Raw genomic sequence first — 14,424 nt, forward strand, 5'->3', positions numbered from 1 at the left:
CTTTGTGAGCCTAGACCATTCTCTACAATACACTGAATCTCTATGGGTTCATGGTATCTGTGTGCAACCTAAAAGTGACCGATAGGAGACTTAGTGAAATCAGCAATTCATCAAACCAAGCATTGGAAAAGCCAACAGTTTGGGCTTTTGTGTATTCATGGGAAAGGCACTTGAGAGGCACTGCCGTAGTGGTATTAACAGCCCATTGATGGTAGCAGGTAAAACAAAGGTGTGAATACCTAGACATCTAATAGCAGTGCCTGGCAAATACCTAATACTTCTATGCAGGCCAAAACTGTTGGTTTAGCAAATGCTTGTTTTTAACAGGACTTCAGTGAAGGTCACAGAGTGCTTATAAATCGAGTGGCTGAAGGCAGATCTGTTAAGACATTTTATTACACCAGTAGTAGGTGTACAGTTCCAATTAAGTCATTAACTCTCAGAAGACTGCTTTGAAAACAATGGCGGGATCTTGGAGGTCAAAGGTTGATGGTAAGGATTGAGTAAAGTGAGCTTAAAGGCTTCCTACGAGGCAGTGTTTTTGGCAGGGAGGGGCAGGAATGTGGTGGGAATGCCCATAGAGCTTAGCATGACAATACAACGCAGTTGTGCCCAACATCACCAATAATGCATTTAAATATTGTTTCCAAAATGTCAAACACTCCAAGCTAAATGATTCACTGGGGAAGAATGCTATCCGCAAATATTTTTATTATTTTTATTCATTTAATTGTTTTTCAAAGCATTGTCGTAATTTTCATTCAATGCATATTATGCATAGATGCTTTTAAAAAAAAAAAACATATTGAACGCTGTAATAGACATTGAACTAGTGACATTTTCATGACAAACCTAGACAAACGCCAACTACGGTGTATGCCACTAAACACCCAAAATCAATGTACACTTATATATGAAATCACAAAGCAGGCCCCAAGCTTGAATGCCGGAAGCGACTTAATTTACTTCATACTGAGCATCCCATATAATTCATTTGGGGGACTACCTGTGCAAGAATGAGCTGGATATAGAAATTCGCTATGACAATTCAGAAAGGTACTTGATGAAACTATTACTTATGGTTCTATTCCCTATATGTCTCTGCATATTGCCTGTCTGAAATGGTGTGAAAATAACGCGGGAAGCCTAAGTTGTGCACCCTGTTTACCAGCAAAACTATGATGCATTAGTCATACTGCTCTGTAAGCAAAATATTGTGATTGCCGATTAGCCACACTGTACCTACTAATCTTTGCACATTCTGTAACTCTAGGTCTTGGCAAAATGTTGTAGCTGCACATTGAACAACGCCATAACATCTTATCTTAACACATTGACTACAGGTCAAACGGTATAACATCTGATCTTGACACATTATTTGACTCGGGGTCTAAGTTGCCAACATATGGACCTGGGACATTGTTATCTCCAACTTATGGGCGCAGAAAGAATAAAAAGCATAGATTTGCATGGCCATGGGTGGGAAAATAATCAAACACCCAGAAGCTTTGTGTCCCTTTTCATATGCCATTTCTCCCCATTTGTACTCTAATGCAATAGTTCCAGCTTATAGGTAGCACAAGCACCATCTAGCACCCCAAAGTAAAAATGAGCACCACGTAGCACTTCATCGGGCAACAATAACAACTGTAATTTACAGTGCTTCATTTACAGTGCTATGACACTGCAAGGTTGTGGCTGAAAGTGATGCAAAAAATTATTTGTTTTATTATCTCCAATGTGACACCACAACAACATTTTTTAAAAGTAATTGTGAGACCTCTAGAATCTGCAGCTCGAAAGAGAAACCAAATAAACAAAGTCACATTTAATGCTGCAACAGTTTACCCTCTTTTGGCCGAAGGGATGACAGCCAGGTGGAACAGAGGCCATGCCGGGGCTTACTCATCCGTGTCTTGTACTTAACAACCGCAAGTAGAATCTGAATTCTGTCTGGATGAACCTGAAACACCAAAAGCAATATTACGACTCAGTGAACAGCAAACCTAAGTGATGGCATCCATTATTCTTTGCGGTTTAAGGTTGCAGAAGGAATCATCTGACACACAGGTGGCATGCTTGTTGGCATAAACATTTGTCTTAAAAATCAAAAGAAGATCCCAAGATGGCCGCCGGCACGTCGGCATCAAGTGACGTGCCGACGGCTGCTCTGATCCCCCCAGGCCTGGTTTTGGAGGTTCCACCACCCCCTCCTTGTTAATCGGGCACCCGGGCGGCAGTGGAGGCAAGCCGCATTGGGGGAGAGTGAGAGGACTGCATCGCGGAGCCCCGGGACCAGGAGACGCCGCCATTGGAAGTGAGGCGCCGGCAGCAGGGACGAGCCGCGAGGACCTGCACCAGCGTGGCAGCTGGTGACAGGCGGTCCGCGGAGCACAGGTGTGAGAGAGGCGGAGCGGTCGCGGGCTGCACCCACTTGGATGGTCCCGGCGCCTCAGTGAGGTCAGTGAGGGCTGTGACGACGCGCAAGGCGGTCTGGGGGGCCTCTGCGGCGCCGGGAGCAAGAGGAGTGCAGCGCCCTTGGGAAGGAGGAGGCAGCTGCGTGTGCCGGGCCGGCCCACCCCCCTCGGTGGAGGGAGGGGCGCTGGGAGCTGGCGTGGGACTTGGTGAAGGCCTTGGTGGGGCCCCCTCATCTCAGAAGGCGAGGAGTGGGGGTGGAGAAGTGCCACCGCCCCCCGGTTTGTGGACGGACCGGCGAGCCGCGAGGACTGGCAGCACCGCAGCGCCTAGTGACCAGCGGTCCGCGGAGCGCGGCAGTGAGAGAGGTGGTGCGGTCACGGGCTGCACTCGCTCGGATGGTCCCGGCGCCTCAATAGGAACTGTGAAGGCACACTAGGCGGCCTGGGGGGCCTCTACGACAGTGGGAGCGAGAGGACCGCGGCACCTTCGGGACGGAGGAGGCAGCTGCGGGTGTTGGACTGGCCTGCTCCCCTCTGTGGAGGTAGTGGCACTGGGAGCTGGCGCAGATTTTGCTAAAGGCCTTGGTGGGGCCCCCTCATCGTAGAAGGTGTGGAGTGGGGGTGGGGGAGCGCCGCGACCCCCCCGGATAGTGGTCGGAGCTGAGGGCTGCCTGGGGAGAGGGGCTGGGAGGCCCTGAAGTGCAGTCGTATGCAGGCAGAACTGTGCCTTGGGAGGCCCATGGCGGAGGCGGTGTAGGTGGGAGGTTGTACTCTGACATTTCGGCTCTCCCCCTTGGCTGGGCTTAAAATACGTAGGAGTGCAGTGATACACTTCTGCAGGGCGAACCTCAGTGGGGTACTGCAGTTCCTTGGTCAAAGGAGTGGATTGGTTAATTGCAACTAGAAGGGAGCGGATGTGCCACGTAGGGGGTTGCCCACTCGGACCACTTGGAGGAGAAAGTGTGTACTTTTCAGGAGATGGAATCTTTGGGCAGGCTGTTGTTGGGGCCGGCTGCGGGGAGTTTCTAACCTATTAAACTCCTTTGTGAAGCTTGGAGTGGCCCGGGCTTGGCTCAGATGTTCTCCAGGTCTATAGGGAAATCTGGAGGTGTTGGTCACCCTGGCGGTGCTCCGCAGGGGACCTTGCCCACACTTTGGCCTGCTACGGACACTAGGGATTTTCATAAAACCAGCGCTGTCACTCTGCTGGAGAGCGGAGGCAGTGAGGCTGTGACGGAATCAGCGCAGATGACAAGGCAGGATCTCAGAGGGGAAATGCAGACTCAGAGAGTCGCTGGCCCAGGCTTTCCAGGAACAGTTCCAACTCATGAGGACTGACCTCAACGCTGCTCTGGGCGAAATACATCATGAAGTCGCTCAGCTAGGGCAAAGGACGGATTTACTGGAGAGGGGCCTACAGGAGAATGAGCGAGAGACAATGGCTAATGCTGAAGCCATAGACCGGTTAGACTCCGTGACAAGGAATATGGAGGTGATGCTTGAGGATCTGGAAAATAGATCTCGACGGATCAATGTACGAATTAAGCTGCTGCCCGAGGCTGTGGCGGACCACTTGTTGAAGGAGGAATGCCAGAAGATTTTCGCCGAGCTCTTGTGTAAGGATGACCCATGCTCGATAATCTTGGACAGGGCCCACAGGGTTGGTCGGACCCTCGGGGGAACAAACTCTAGGCCGCGGGAGGTGGTGGTGGCCTTTGCCAGGTATGGGCAGAAGGAAGCTGTATTACGGACAGCCAGACAGAGAGAGCCAGTTCTCTATAAGGGTCAAGAAACTCAGCTGTTTCAGGACCTGGCTGCAAAAGCACATTGCTGAAAAGAAGTATGGGCCCGCTGCTCAAGGAGCTGTCAAAGAAGGGGATTAAGTATAGGTGGGCCTTCCCTTTCGGTTTGGTGTTTGTGTGGGAGAGGAGTCAGAAGCGAGCGACCACGCTTCAGGAGGCGGCCAGCATTATAAGCTTGGACCTGGATAGCGAGGGAGGGGACCATGTTGGGGATCCCGCGCCCCGAGGGGGCCAAAGAGAGAGGAGCAGGCCATGGGAATGGTCGACGGTGGGGGAGCGGGGCAAGAGGAAGGGGGCAGTGCGGGGGTCCACGGGAAAGATGCTAGCTCAGAATGCAGAGGGCAAGGGCAGTGGCAATGGAGAGGGGTCTGGGAAACCCTAATGGCTTTGGGACGGAAGATGGGGGGTGGTGGACTCATGGGGTGTGCACAATGCCTGGGGGGGAGGAGTAAACCATGTTGGAACAAGAAAGGACGAGATTGTCTGGTAGGTGGTGGGAGGAGGATGGGGGTGGGGCGGAGGTTTGTAGGCCAGCCCAAAGTTGGGGATTATGGGCTGGGGGAATTGTGGAAGGGGTGGAGGGAGGGCGTTGGGGGGGAACGAAGTGGTGGATTTTGGGGTATCGGGGGTGTGGGAGAAGGGGGGAGAGTTGGGAATGGAGTTGCTAGGGAGGCTGACTGGAGTGGGGAAGGTTATCATCTTGCTCTTAGGTGGTTAACACATAATGTGAGGGGATTGAATTCCCCTCTTAAGCGAGCGAAATTGGAACATTTCACTAGAACGTATCTCCCGGACGTTTCGGCGCTGCAGGAGACTCATCTGTTGTGTCCCGATCAGGGTCGCCTGCGCTTGAAAGGCTTCCCACCGATCTTTTTTGCGTCGGGTCCTACTAAGAAGGTGGGGGGTGGCTCTGGCATTTGGTAGGGGTGTGGACCTCAAGATCCAAGAAGTCCTTAGGGATAAAAATGGGAGATTCCTCATGGTGAGGGGGGAGTTCAGGGGGGTCACATATACCATTGCCTCGGTGTATGCTCCAAATGTGGGACAGGAGCGGTTTTTGAGGGAGATTTTAGGAGCGTTGGAAGGATTTGCGAGAGGACAGGTTATCCTGATGGAAGATTTTAACCTGGCATGGGATAAGCGGCTGGATCGGACGCAGCACGCGGGCGGAGGGGGGGGGGGGGGTGGTGGCTTCTCCGCAGCTGAAGGAGCGGTTTGAGGGGGAAGGGTTAAAAGACGTGTGGAGGGTGTTGAGGGGGGAGGAAGAAGGTCACACGTTTCTGTCGGACGTGCACAGATCCCAATCAAGAATTGATTACATTTGGGTTTCCGCCAGCTTGGTGGGAGGGGTCGAGTGGGTGGAGACAGGCCCAATGGGTATTGCGGATCATAAGGTGATGCAGATGAAACTGCGGCTGGGGAAGCAAAGGCCGGGGGTTTGGAGTTGGCGCTTTCCAGGGGAACTTCTGAGGGACCAGTTGATTAGGGGGGAGTTAACCACCTGCATCAGATCCTTTTTTTAAAGAAATAACGACACAGTTACGAGCCTTAGTATAAGGTGGGATGCATTTAGGGCCACCCTGAGAGGGGAACTCATTGATCTAAAGGCCGGAAAGGAATAGACAGCTGCGATCATTGGAAGTCCAGTTGGAAGGGGAGGTGGAGGCCGCTAGAGTGAGATTGCGGAAAGCCCCCTTCAGGAGTGTGTGTATAGGTTGGCTGAGGGACAACTGAGGATTTTAAGGACTAAAAAGGCCGAAGAACCAATGTTAAGGGTCAGGCAGCTATATTATGCGAAGGCGAATAAGGCAGATTCTCTGTTGGCGCGTTTATTAAGGGGGAATAGGGAGCGGAATGTGATCCCGGCCATAAAGGATGAGAGCGGGGGGAGACTCTCCCGTTCTGATGACATTGCGGAGCGCTTAGTCAGATTTTATGAAGCCCTGTACACTTTGAGGGCCCACCTGCCTAGTGCCAGCAGGATTTTCTGGAAGCCTCATCTCTTGCGCGTCTCTCTGAGGATGATGCCGAAGCATTAGGTGAGGCCATTACGGAGGACGAGGTGCATGCTGGTATCGCGTCTCTCCCTAATAACAAAGCGCCGGGTCCCGACTGATACCCGGCCTCCTTCTATAAAGCTTTCTCCAGCATCTTATCCCCCATTTAACACAATTATTTAATTCGTTTAGCGCTTCTGGTGGTTTCACTCCGTCTATGGAGGAGGCAAACATTTCTTTGATCCACAAGGCAGGTAAAGACTCGGAGGAATGTACTTCCTATAGACCCATCGCACTCATTAATCTGGATGCGAAAATGTATACTAAGATTTTGGCGAAGCGCTTGGAGGTGCTCCTACCTACACTGATCCATCAGGACCAGTCTGGGTTTGTTCAAGGCTGGCAAACGGCATACAATATCAGGCGGGTGGCCCATCTGGTTGAGAAGCCGCAGAAGACCCCCACTCTGGCGGTCCTCTTGGCGTTAGACGCCGAGAAGGGGTTTGACCGGGTGGAGTGGTCTTTTCTGTTCCTGGCGATGGAAAGAATGGGTTTAGGTGAGAGGTTTATACGCATGGCGCAGGCGAATTATAGGGCTCCCATGGCACGTCTCAGGAAGTGGAGCTCCCTAAGGATATCGTGGTTAGGATGGGGCGCGGCGCTGAAAATGGTGGTCCTCCCACGGTTGCTTTAGGAGTTCATCTGGGAAGGCAAATAGCCGCGCTTGGCTAGGCGATTGTTGCTTGCATCAAGGGGGGGAGGTTGGCTATGCCGAATTTCCACCGCTATTATGAGGCGGCACAGCTTCGAGTAATCAGAGAATCTTTTTCAGCGGAATATAATAAGCAGTGGGTTAAGATGGATAGAGCGGTGGCTCGGCATCATCTGGATGAGGTACTTTGGCTTCCGCGTAGGCTTAGACCGGCACATCTCTATATGAGCAGCATCACAAAGGCCCTGGTAGATATTTGGGATGGGGTTGTGAAGAAATTGGGGATTACCACATTCCCGTCGCCATTCACCCCTCTTTTCAACAATGGGGATTTCACTCCAGGAATGGAAATGGGGGCGTTCCAGCAGTGGGAGAGAGGGGGGTGTAGGGTCATTAGGGACTTGTTTCAAGATCAGCATGTGAAATCTTCGAAGAATGCAAACGGGAGTTTGGAGTGGGCGAGGGGGAACAGCTTAGATATTTCCAACTCAGACATTGGGTGATGTCCACAGGGATTCGTACAGCGGCAACCCGTGAGCTGACTCGATTCGAACGCTACCTTTTGACACATGAGGGATCCAGGCGGTTGATTTCGGATCTTCATAGGCTATTAGAGGCTGCGGGTCCGATTACTAAATGGCCGTATATGTTCAGATGGGAGGGGATGATTGGCGAGGTGGTGGAACGGGAGGAGTGGGAGAGGCTCTGGAGATTGATTCCAAGGGTGGCTAGGGCTGTTCCACTTCAGGAGGCCTGGTATAAGTACCTTTTTTGGTTGGCATTACACACCGGCCCGCCTTCACGCGATCTATCCGGTGGTTTCGAGTATGTGTTGGAGGGTTGCGGCAGGGATGGGACGGAGGCTCATATTTGGTGGGATTGTCCGGCTATCAAGTCTTTCTGGGTAGTTGTTTCGCGGGCTCTTGCCCAGGCACTGGGGGAGGGTATGGATGAAGACCCTCGGGACATTCTTTTGGGAAGAGGTCAGGAGTCGGGGGATGGTGGGAAAAGAGTGGGGCAACGCAAGGCTCAAATAGTTTTTATATTGGCTGCGATGGCTCTTATTGCCCAAAGGTGGAAGAGCCCCGCGATTCCGACGTGGCAGGACTGGTTGAGGAAAATGTGGGAGATTGTGTCTCTGGAATGGGCCACGTTTGCGGTTAACAATAAGTTGGGGGCATTTGCGGAGGAATGGGGAGAGACTTTGGACTACTTGAAGGGGGAATTCCGGGAGCAGTGGCGACCGCAGAGACTTAAACTATTGGACTTTCAGGCCTGATGAGTTGTGCTGGAAGGGAGGGGGGCTTTGGTAGGGTTTGGGGGTTCAGGGGGGAGGGTGATGTTTGAGGGTGTTTGTTGTTTCTTTAAGGACTCTTTGCGACTTAGAGACTTTAAAGGGATGGGGGTGGGTGAGGGGCAGGGGATTAGTTGTATGTTGACTTGTTTTGTGTTTTCTTTTTGTATTATGCATAAAATTCAATAAAATAAAAAAATAAAATAAAAAAAAAACCTATCTTGCCCTATCTCTAAGAGGGGGTTGCCAGCCTCAACGTAATACTAAGGATTTAGTTGGGCTGTCTGCCTAACTCACAGTCCACTGTCCTGTGTTAAAACCCTACTTCTATCTAAACAGGTAGTGGATCTTCTCGTTCCAGAAGAATGACAACCTGCTTCTGGACAACGGATCACAGTTCCAATTGTGGACAGGACCTAGGCTTGAGGGATTGGCCTCTTTCCCCAGGTTTCAATCCACTACCAAGGTACAAAACAAAGTTCCAGGTTGAAAAGTCAATGGGCCTCATTACAAGTATGGCGGTAAGGCAACAATGGCGCTGGTATCGCTACCAGCACTGTTGCTACCGTACCGCCATACTACGAGTTCTGCTCGCGGGTGCACTTGCACCCGTGAGCAGAACATGATGGTAGCACGGGTACCGTCATCAACAGCCCTATGAGGCTCAAATGGGAATGAGGATTTACCGGGCTCGGCACCCGCAAAAGTGCAATTACTGGGTCCGGCTGGGCCAGAATAGCCTGGTAATTGTCCATTTGCTGGTGCTGGACTCAGATGGGAGTTTGGAGGTAGCCTTGCCGGTAAAACCGGCAAGGCTACCTCCAATCTCGTAATGAGGCCCAATAAGTAGCAAAGTTCTCAGTTCAACTCAAAAGGATAAAGTTTCAGCTCCAACTCAAACATCGTTCCTTGTTGTCCATAGTTTTATTCACTATAATAGGGTTCCTGGAGAAAGCCTTCCTTCTCCAGGCATCTTGATCTCAGTACGTTCACACTGCCAGGAGAATGACTTCCTTCCCCTGGGCTCTTTTCGCTTGGCTTTATGTTTTCACAAGACCAGGGAAATGACTTCTCCTGGTCTTCCTTGGCATGTTGTCACTCTCGCTGGGTTTTTACTCTGACAGTTCACCAGACCAGGGGGAATGCATCCCTTTCGAGGCTATTCATGACAGTTCACAACTTTAGCGGGAATGTCTCTCTTGCGATGGCTCTGGTCAGGCTTCTCTTTACAGTTCATAGCGTCAGGGGAAATGACTCTTCCCCAGACTTATCTCTAAGGTGTACACAGTTCTATGGGTGAGGGACCCAGATGTTTCTCTTCTCCTGCTCGGGCAGACCTGGTTCACTCGCCTGCCAGGTACTGTGAAGATGGCTTAATGTATCCTTCTCATGTGGGTCCCTAACCAGAGTTCTGTTACTTCTACTAGTATTATGTTCAGGGGTGTCCTCCTGTTGCACGGGTCAAATGCTCTCTTGGCCCTTCCCATAGCCCCTCCAGCCATCTCAGCAACCCAGGTACCTGTAAGGGTTGTGCCGGTTGTTCTCAGGATCTCCAAAATCCTGTTCCTTGTTTCTCTTGGTCTCTCATGTCTCTACGGGTGCTGCGACGGCGCTGCAGCATGTCCTGCTGTGTAGGCTGTGTCCTCTCCAAGGCACGTGGTCAGCCGCCTCCTTCCACTGGTTAACCTGCTTCGAGTGTGCTCCGCTCAGTACATCCACTGCGAACTGACTGGGGATGTTTCCGACTCCCGGGCAGCATCCTGTGAAGATTCTTCTGTTGTCCTTCATTCTTGCCGATTTAGAATATCGCGGTTCTTCCAGGGAGGGCACAGCTTACTATTCCAGAGTCCCTCTTCTAGTTCTCCTGTGGTTTCTCCAAGGAACATTCTCAAACCACTATAAGGCTCATTGCTCTCGTCGAAAGTACTCTTCATGGTTCCGCACCTCCAAGTTCCAGTACCCATCTGAGTAATCTCTCTGAGATCTACTAGGTTCTTCTTCGTCCCAGTACTTTGCCTCTTTTGAATATGACGGAGATACATGGGATAACAAGGTAAGGGAATATTAAGGGAGGTGTTTTGAGGAGGAGAATACTGCCTTCTTTGTGGATAGATATCCCTGTCACCATGGTGGAGTCTCACCCCATGAGATCCTTCCGCTGAGTACCACCCCCAGGGGGACTATCGGGTAGCAGCCTCACCCCCCCGGCCTCCTGAGAAGGGGCTCCCCGTAGGGAAGAAGGGACGACATCACAGGATTCATCACAGCGGTTACAGGATGTATTGGCAATGAATTGGCAATAGCAAGGTGTGAATGTAGGCTGTTTTCCAAGCAATACTGTCAGTGGACCAACTCTAGGAGGTCATTTCCAGAAGGAGGAGTATGTTGCTTACCGGCAACTCTTATTCTCCAGCATTGGTAGATTTCATGGATTCACATGCTTTGAATATTCTGTGTGGTCAGGCTTGGAACGGTAAACTCAGTATTATAGTATATAATAAAAAGTTTACGCTCACTTTAGTAGCCCCACCCGAGAGGATATCTTCAGATTCTAACCCCGGAGAGATGAGAGCCACAACCTTGCAGCCTTGCTTCCTGCTTCCGATGATCCTATTGCTCTTGTAGAATACGCTTTCACAGGACCATGCAGGGGCCTTTTATCGCCCATCTATGAGCCATGGTGATCGCCAAAGTTACCGATCAGGCAATGCTTTGTTTGGAAATGGGCTGACCCTTGTTTTGGAGCCCAAAAGCTACGTACAACTTTGTTCCACCGAAAATATTTTGTTATGTCCAGGTCAAATTCTAAAGCTCCTCGCAGGTCTAAAGAGTGTAGCACCTGCTCAATTAGACAGCTTGGAAAAGAAAATCAGCAAGACTATCTGTGATGGTTTAGTGGAACACTCTGAGTACCTTAGGGATGAAGTCTAGATTGGTTTTTAATATAGCTAAGGCATGGAGGCTTGATGGACAATGCCTGGGTCGCTGATATCCGCCTGAATGACATGACTGCCATAAGGAAAGCAATCTTACAAGACACATACTTAATTTCTGTGGTAGCCATAGGCTCGAATGGCGCCTTTATCAGTGCCGTCAGAACGTCATTCAGGCTCCATTGAGGAGGAATTTTCTTTTGAGGAGGGTAAGTCCAAAAATGTCCTCTCATAAAATGTTTCACTATTATTGCACCACTATAGAGCTTTTCCCTCACTTCTGTTAAATCTTGAGATTGTAAAAATGTAAATTAAAAAAAAGAAAATTGCTGCTATGTGTACTTTGTGAAAGACCATCCTTTGCCAGCTTTGGCAAATATGGTAGAGGGTGATGCAGTGTGATGTTGATTGGATCCTGCAGTTGTTGGATAGACCATTTGCAAAAACTGTCCCATTTGTACCCATATGACTTGTTCTGTAGAGTCTGCCCTTTTGAAATTGGGACGTGACTGAATTCTACAAAGTCAGCAGCCAGGCTTTCAAGTTAAGGGACCCTGGATTATGGTGCAGAACCTGTTGGTTGTACATCGAGAGCAGGTTTGGATCCTTCCCTAGGGGAATCAGTTGGCCTTGAGACAGATGCACGAGATCTGAGAACCAGGGCTGTCTTAGCCATGCAGGCGCTATTAGGATGATTAAACATTTGTACATATTTGTAGGACTTTGGGTATCTCCGGAATCGGTGGAAACGCGTAGGCAAACATTATTTTCCACAAAAGAGTGAAGGCATCCACTAGTGACCCCATCTGTGGGCATCTTCTGGCAAATTGGACACTTTTTCTTCTCCCACGTTGTGAACAGATCGATGGATGGTGTCCCCCACCGTTGGAATTCCTTGTTGAGCTGTATGTTTGCTAGTTGCCATTCGTGGGATTGATTGAAAGCTCTGCTGAGTTGATCCGCTATTTAGTTTTGCTTTCCTGGAAGCTGGAAAGCTTGGAGATTTATTTGGTTGTGGTTCGCTCAATGCCACAATTGTTGGGCTTCTTGTCATAATGTCCTCAACCTCGTGCCCCCTTGTTTCCATATGTAGTACATGGTGGTGGTTTTGCCCGTTAACACCGTCCCCACCTTGTTTTTGAGCACTGGCTGGAAAGACAGAGGAGCCTGGACCACAGCTTTCAGCCCCGTGGAGAGTGCAGCATGCATTGCGGAATCAGCAGTATAAAGGAGGACATTGTACCCAATAGTTGCATGCATGTTTTCACTGAAATGTTTCTTTCTTGGCTGGAATTTTTTTTAGTGGACAGGGAATTGAGAGCATTCTTTCTTGAGAGGGGCAGACCCAGCCCTTGTTGGTGTCAAATTGTGCCCCTAAGAAGACCAAGTTGTTGGAAGGCTTGAAGCAGGATTTTTAGGGTTGATTGTGAAGACGAGGTCTATATGTACAATGCGCTGGATGTCGTCTTGGGTCCTTGACTTTTGAGGATGCTCTGATTAGCCAATCGTCGAGGTGGGGGATATACATAATACTCCTTCCTCCTTAGGAACACCGCCACTGGAGCCATGCATTTCGTGAATGTTCTGGGTGCTGGGCGCAGCCTGAATGGTAGAACTTTGAATTGATAATAGTGGTTTCCCACAACAAACCTTAGAAACCGCCTGTGAGCCTTGTGAATTGGGATGTGGAAATATGTATCTTTGAGATATAGTGATGCAAAAAAATCTCCTTCCTGTATCACCTTTATTACATCTGACACGGTGAACATTTTGAATTTTTGGTTCTTTATGGACTGGAGTCCTCTCAAGTCCAAGTTTGGTCTACAGGATTTGTCTGGTTTTCGCACGACAAAGAAACGAGAGCACGTTCCCTTGCTTTGTTAGTTTCTTGGTACTTTTTCTATGGCCTTCTTGATGAGCATTTGCTCCACTTCATTTCTGCACGACGCACAAGTGTGGTTGATTTTGCGCAGTTGGTGGGCCTTGAAGTGTGTTCTGCTGCACTCTAAAACATGACCTTTTTAAAATTATATCTACGATACATTTGTTTGTAGTAAATGGTTTCCATTGTTGTAGGTGGAACCGTAGATTGCCTTCCACTTGTGGTTGTTGAGCTGTAACGTGAATTCTTGTTGGGGGCTTGGAAACTTTGCAAGTCAGGCTAGCTTCTGCGGTCTCCCTTTTTGGGCGGTTGGTCCTGGATGCCTCCTTGACACCGCCTTGTAATCTTTTGTTTGTAGGGGTTTGATTTACTCTACCACTGGGAATATCCTTGTGAATAGAATGATCCACTCTGGTAGGATGTGTCCTCCCTACCGGAAGCTGTTGAGCGCCCTGAAGCCCCATGAAAGGACAGAAAAGCACACCTTGTCTGAAGGGAGGTCAAATACCTTGCAGTGTCCATATCTAATTACCTCAAAGGTCCCTTTGCGGGTCCCTACTTTAACGGCTGGTCCAGACCAGCCGTTCAGGTCGGGTGCCGCAAAGGGACCTTGTAATTAGGCGCTAAGGGGTTAGCGGCGCCGCAGCCTTTTACGGCGTCATTAACCCCTTAGCGCCAGGGTCGTAATGACCCCCATAGTCTTATCTAGTTGTTCCACTAGTGACTGCAGTAGGGTTAAGACATGAAGGGACAGAAAGGCCTACAGCTTGATAGGGGGTGGCCGTGGAAGCATTGGTGGTGGGTGTTGCAGGGCTGTTGGGGTCGGGAAACATGGTCCAGGGAGCACTGGTGAGTGTAGTGATTTTCTTCGTGGAGACAGAACAGGGGTCTGAATAACCATCCTCTCAGAATTCGGGCGAATAACCCTGCTCAAACTCAGTGTATGTGGCGCGCAAGGATTTGTTCTGGTAGCACCAATGAGACTGGCGAAATGGAAGGTGATTCCCTACTGATGGTTGGGTTTTCGACCTGACTGCATCTTGATCCTTAACAATTTGTTTCTCCCTGAGGGGATGTTGGTCCTGAACAGTCCTGATAGACTGTAATAATGTTAGAGGGATTGCTATCACTATGGGCTCTTAAGGAACAGTATCCCTGCTTTTCTTCTGCCTTCCAGAAGATTATTCGCCTGGAGATGTTACCGGTGGCTGCTTTTTGGATGATTTCGGTGATTTTTATGGTCAGTAACATGGGCGATTGCTTTTTTTATGTTGTTTATGGTGATCCTGCTTTTTACTGTCGTCATCGTGATCCCTGTCTCTGTCACCTTTTTTTATTGTCGATGAAGAGGTTCCGGTTGACGGTCGTATCGCTGTCGGCGATATAC

The 14,424-nt window shown here is 49.8% G+C and overlaps 1 protein-coding gene across 2 annotated transcripts in view; it reads right to left on the minus strand.

Moving 5' to 3' along the window:
• Window positions 1-14,424, minus strand: part of NDOR1 (NADPH dependent diflavin oxidoreductase 1) — a 667,841-nt gene that overhangs the window by 141,523 nt on the left and 511,894 nt on the right. For both annotated transcript variants that reach the window (XM_069609846.1, XM_069609847.1), the window contains exon 11: window positions 1,849-1,963. In XM_069609846.1, coding sequence (XP_069465947.1) covers window positions 1,849-1,963 — 115 coding nt within the window. The remainder of the gene's footprint in view (window positions 1-1,848; window positions 1,964-14,424) is intronic.

The sequence above is a fragment of the Ambystoma mexicanum genome, chromosome 8 (genome assembly GCF_040938575.1).
Source record: "Ambystoma mexicanum isolate Mex_15411 chromosome 8, UKY_AmexF1_1, whole genome shotgun sequence".
In the NCBI taxonomy this organism is placed as follows: Eukaryota; Metazoa; Chordata; class Amphibia; order Caudata; family Ambystomatidae; genus Ambystoma; species Ambystoma mexicanum.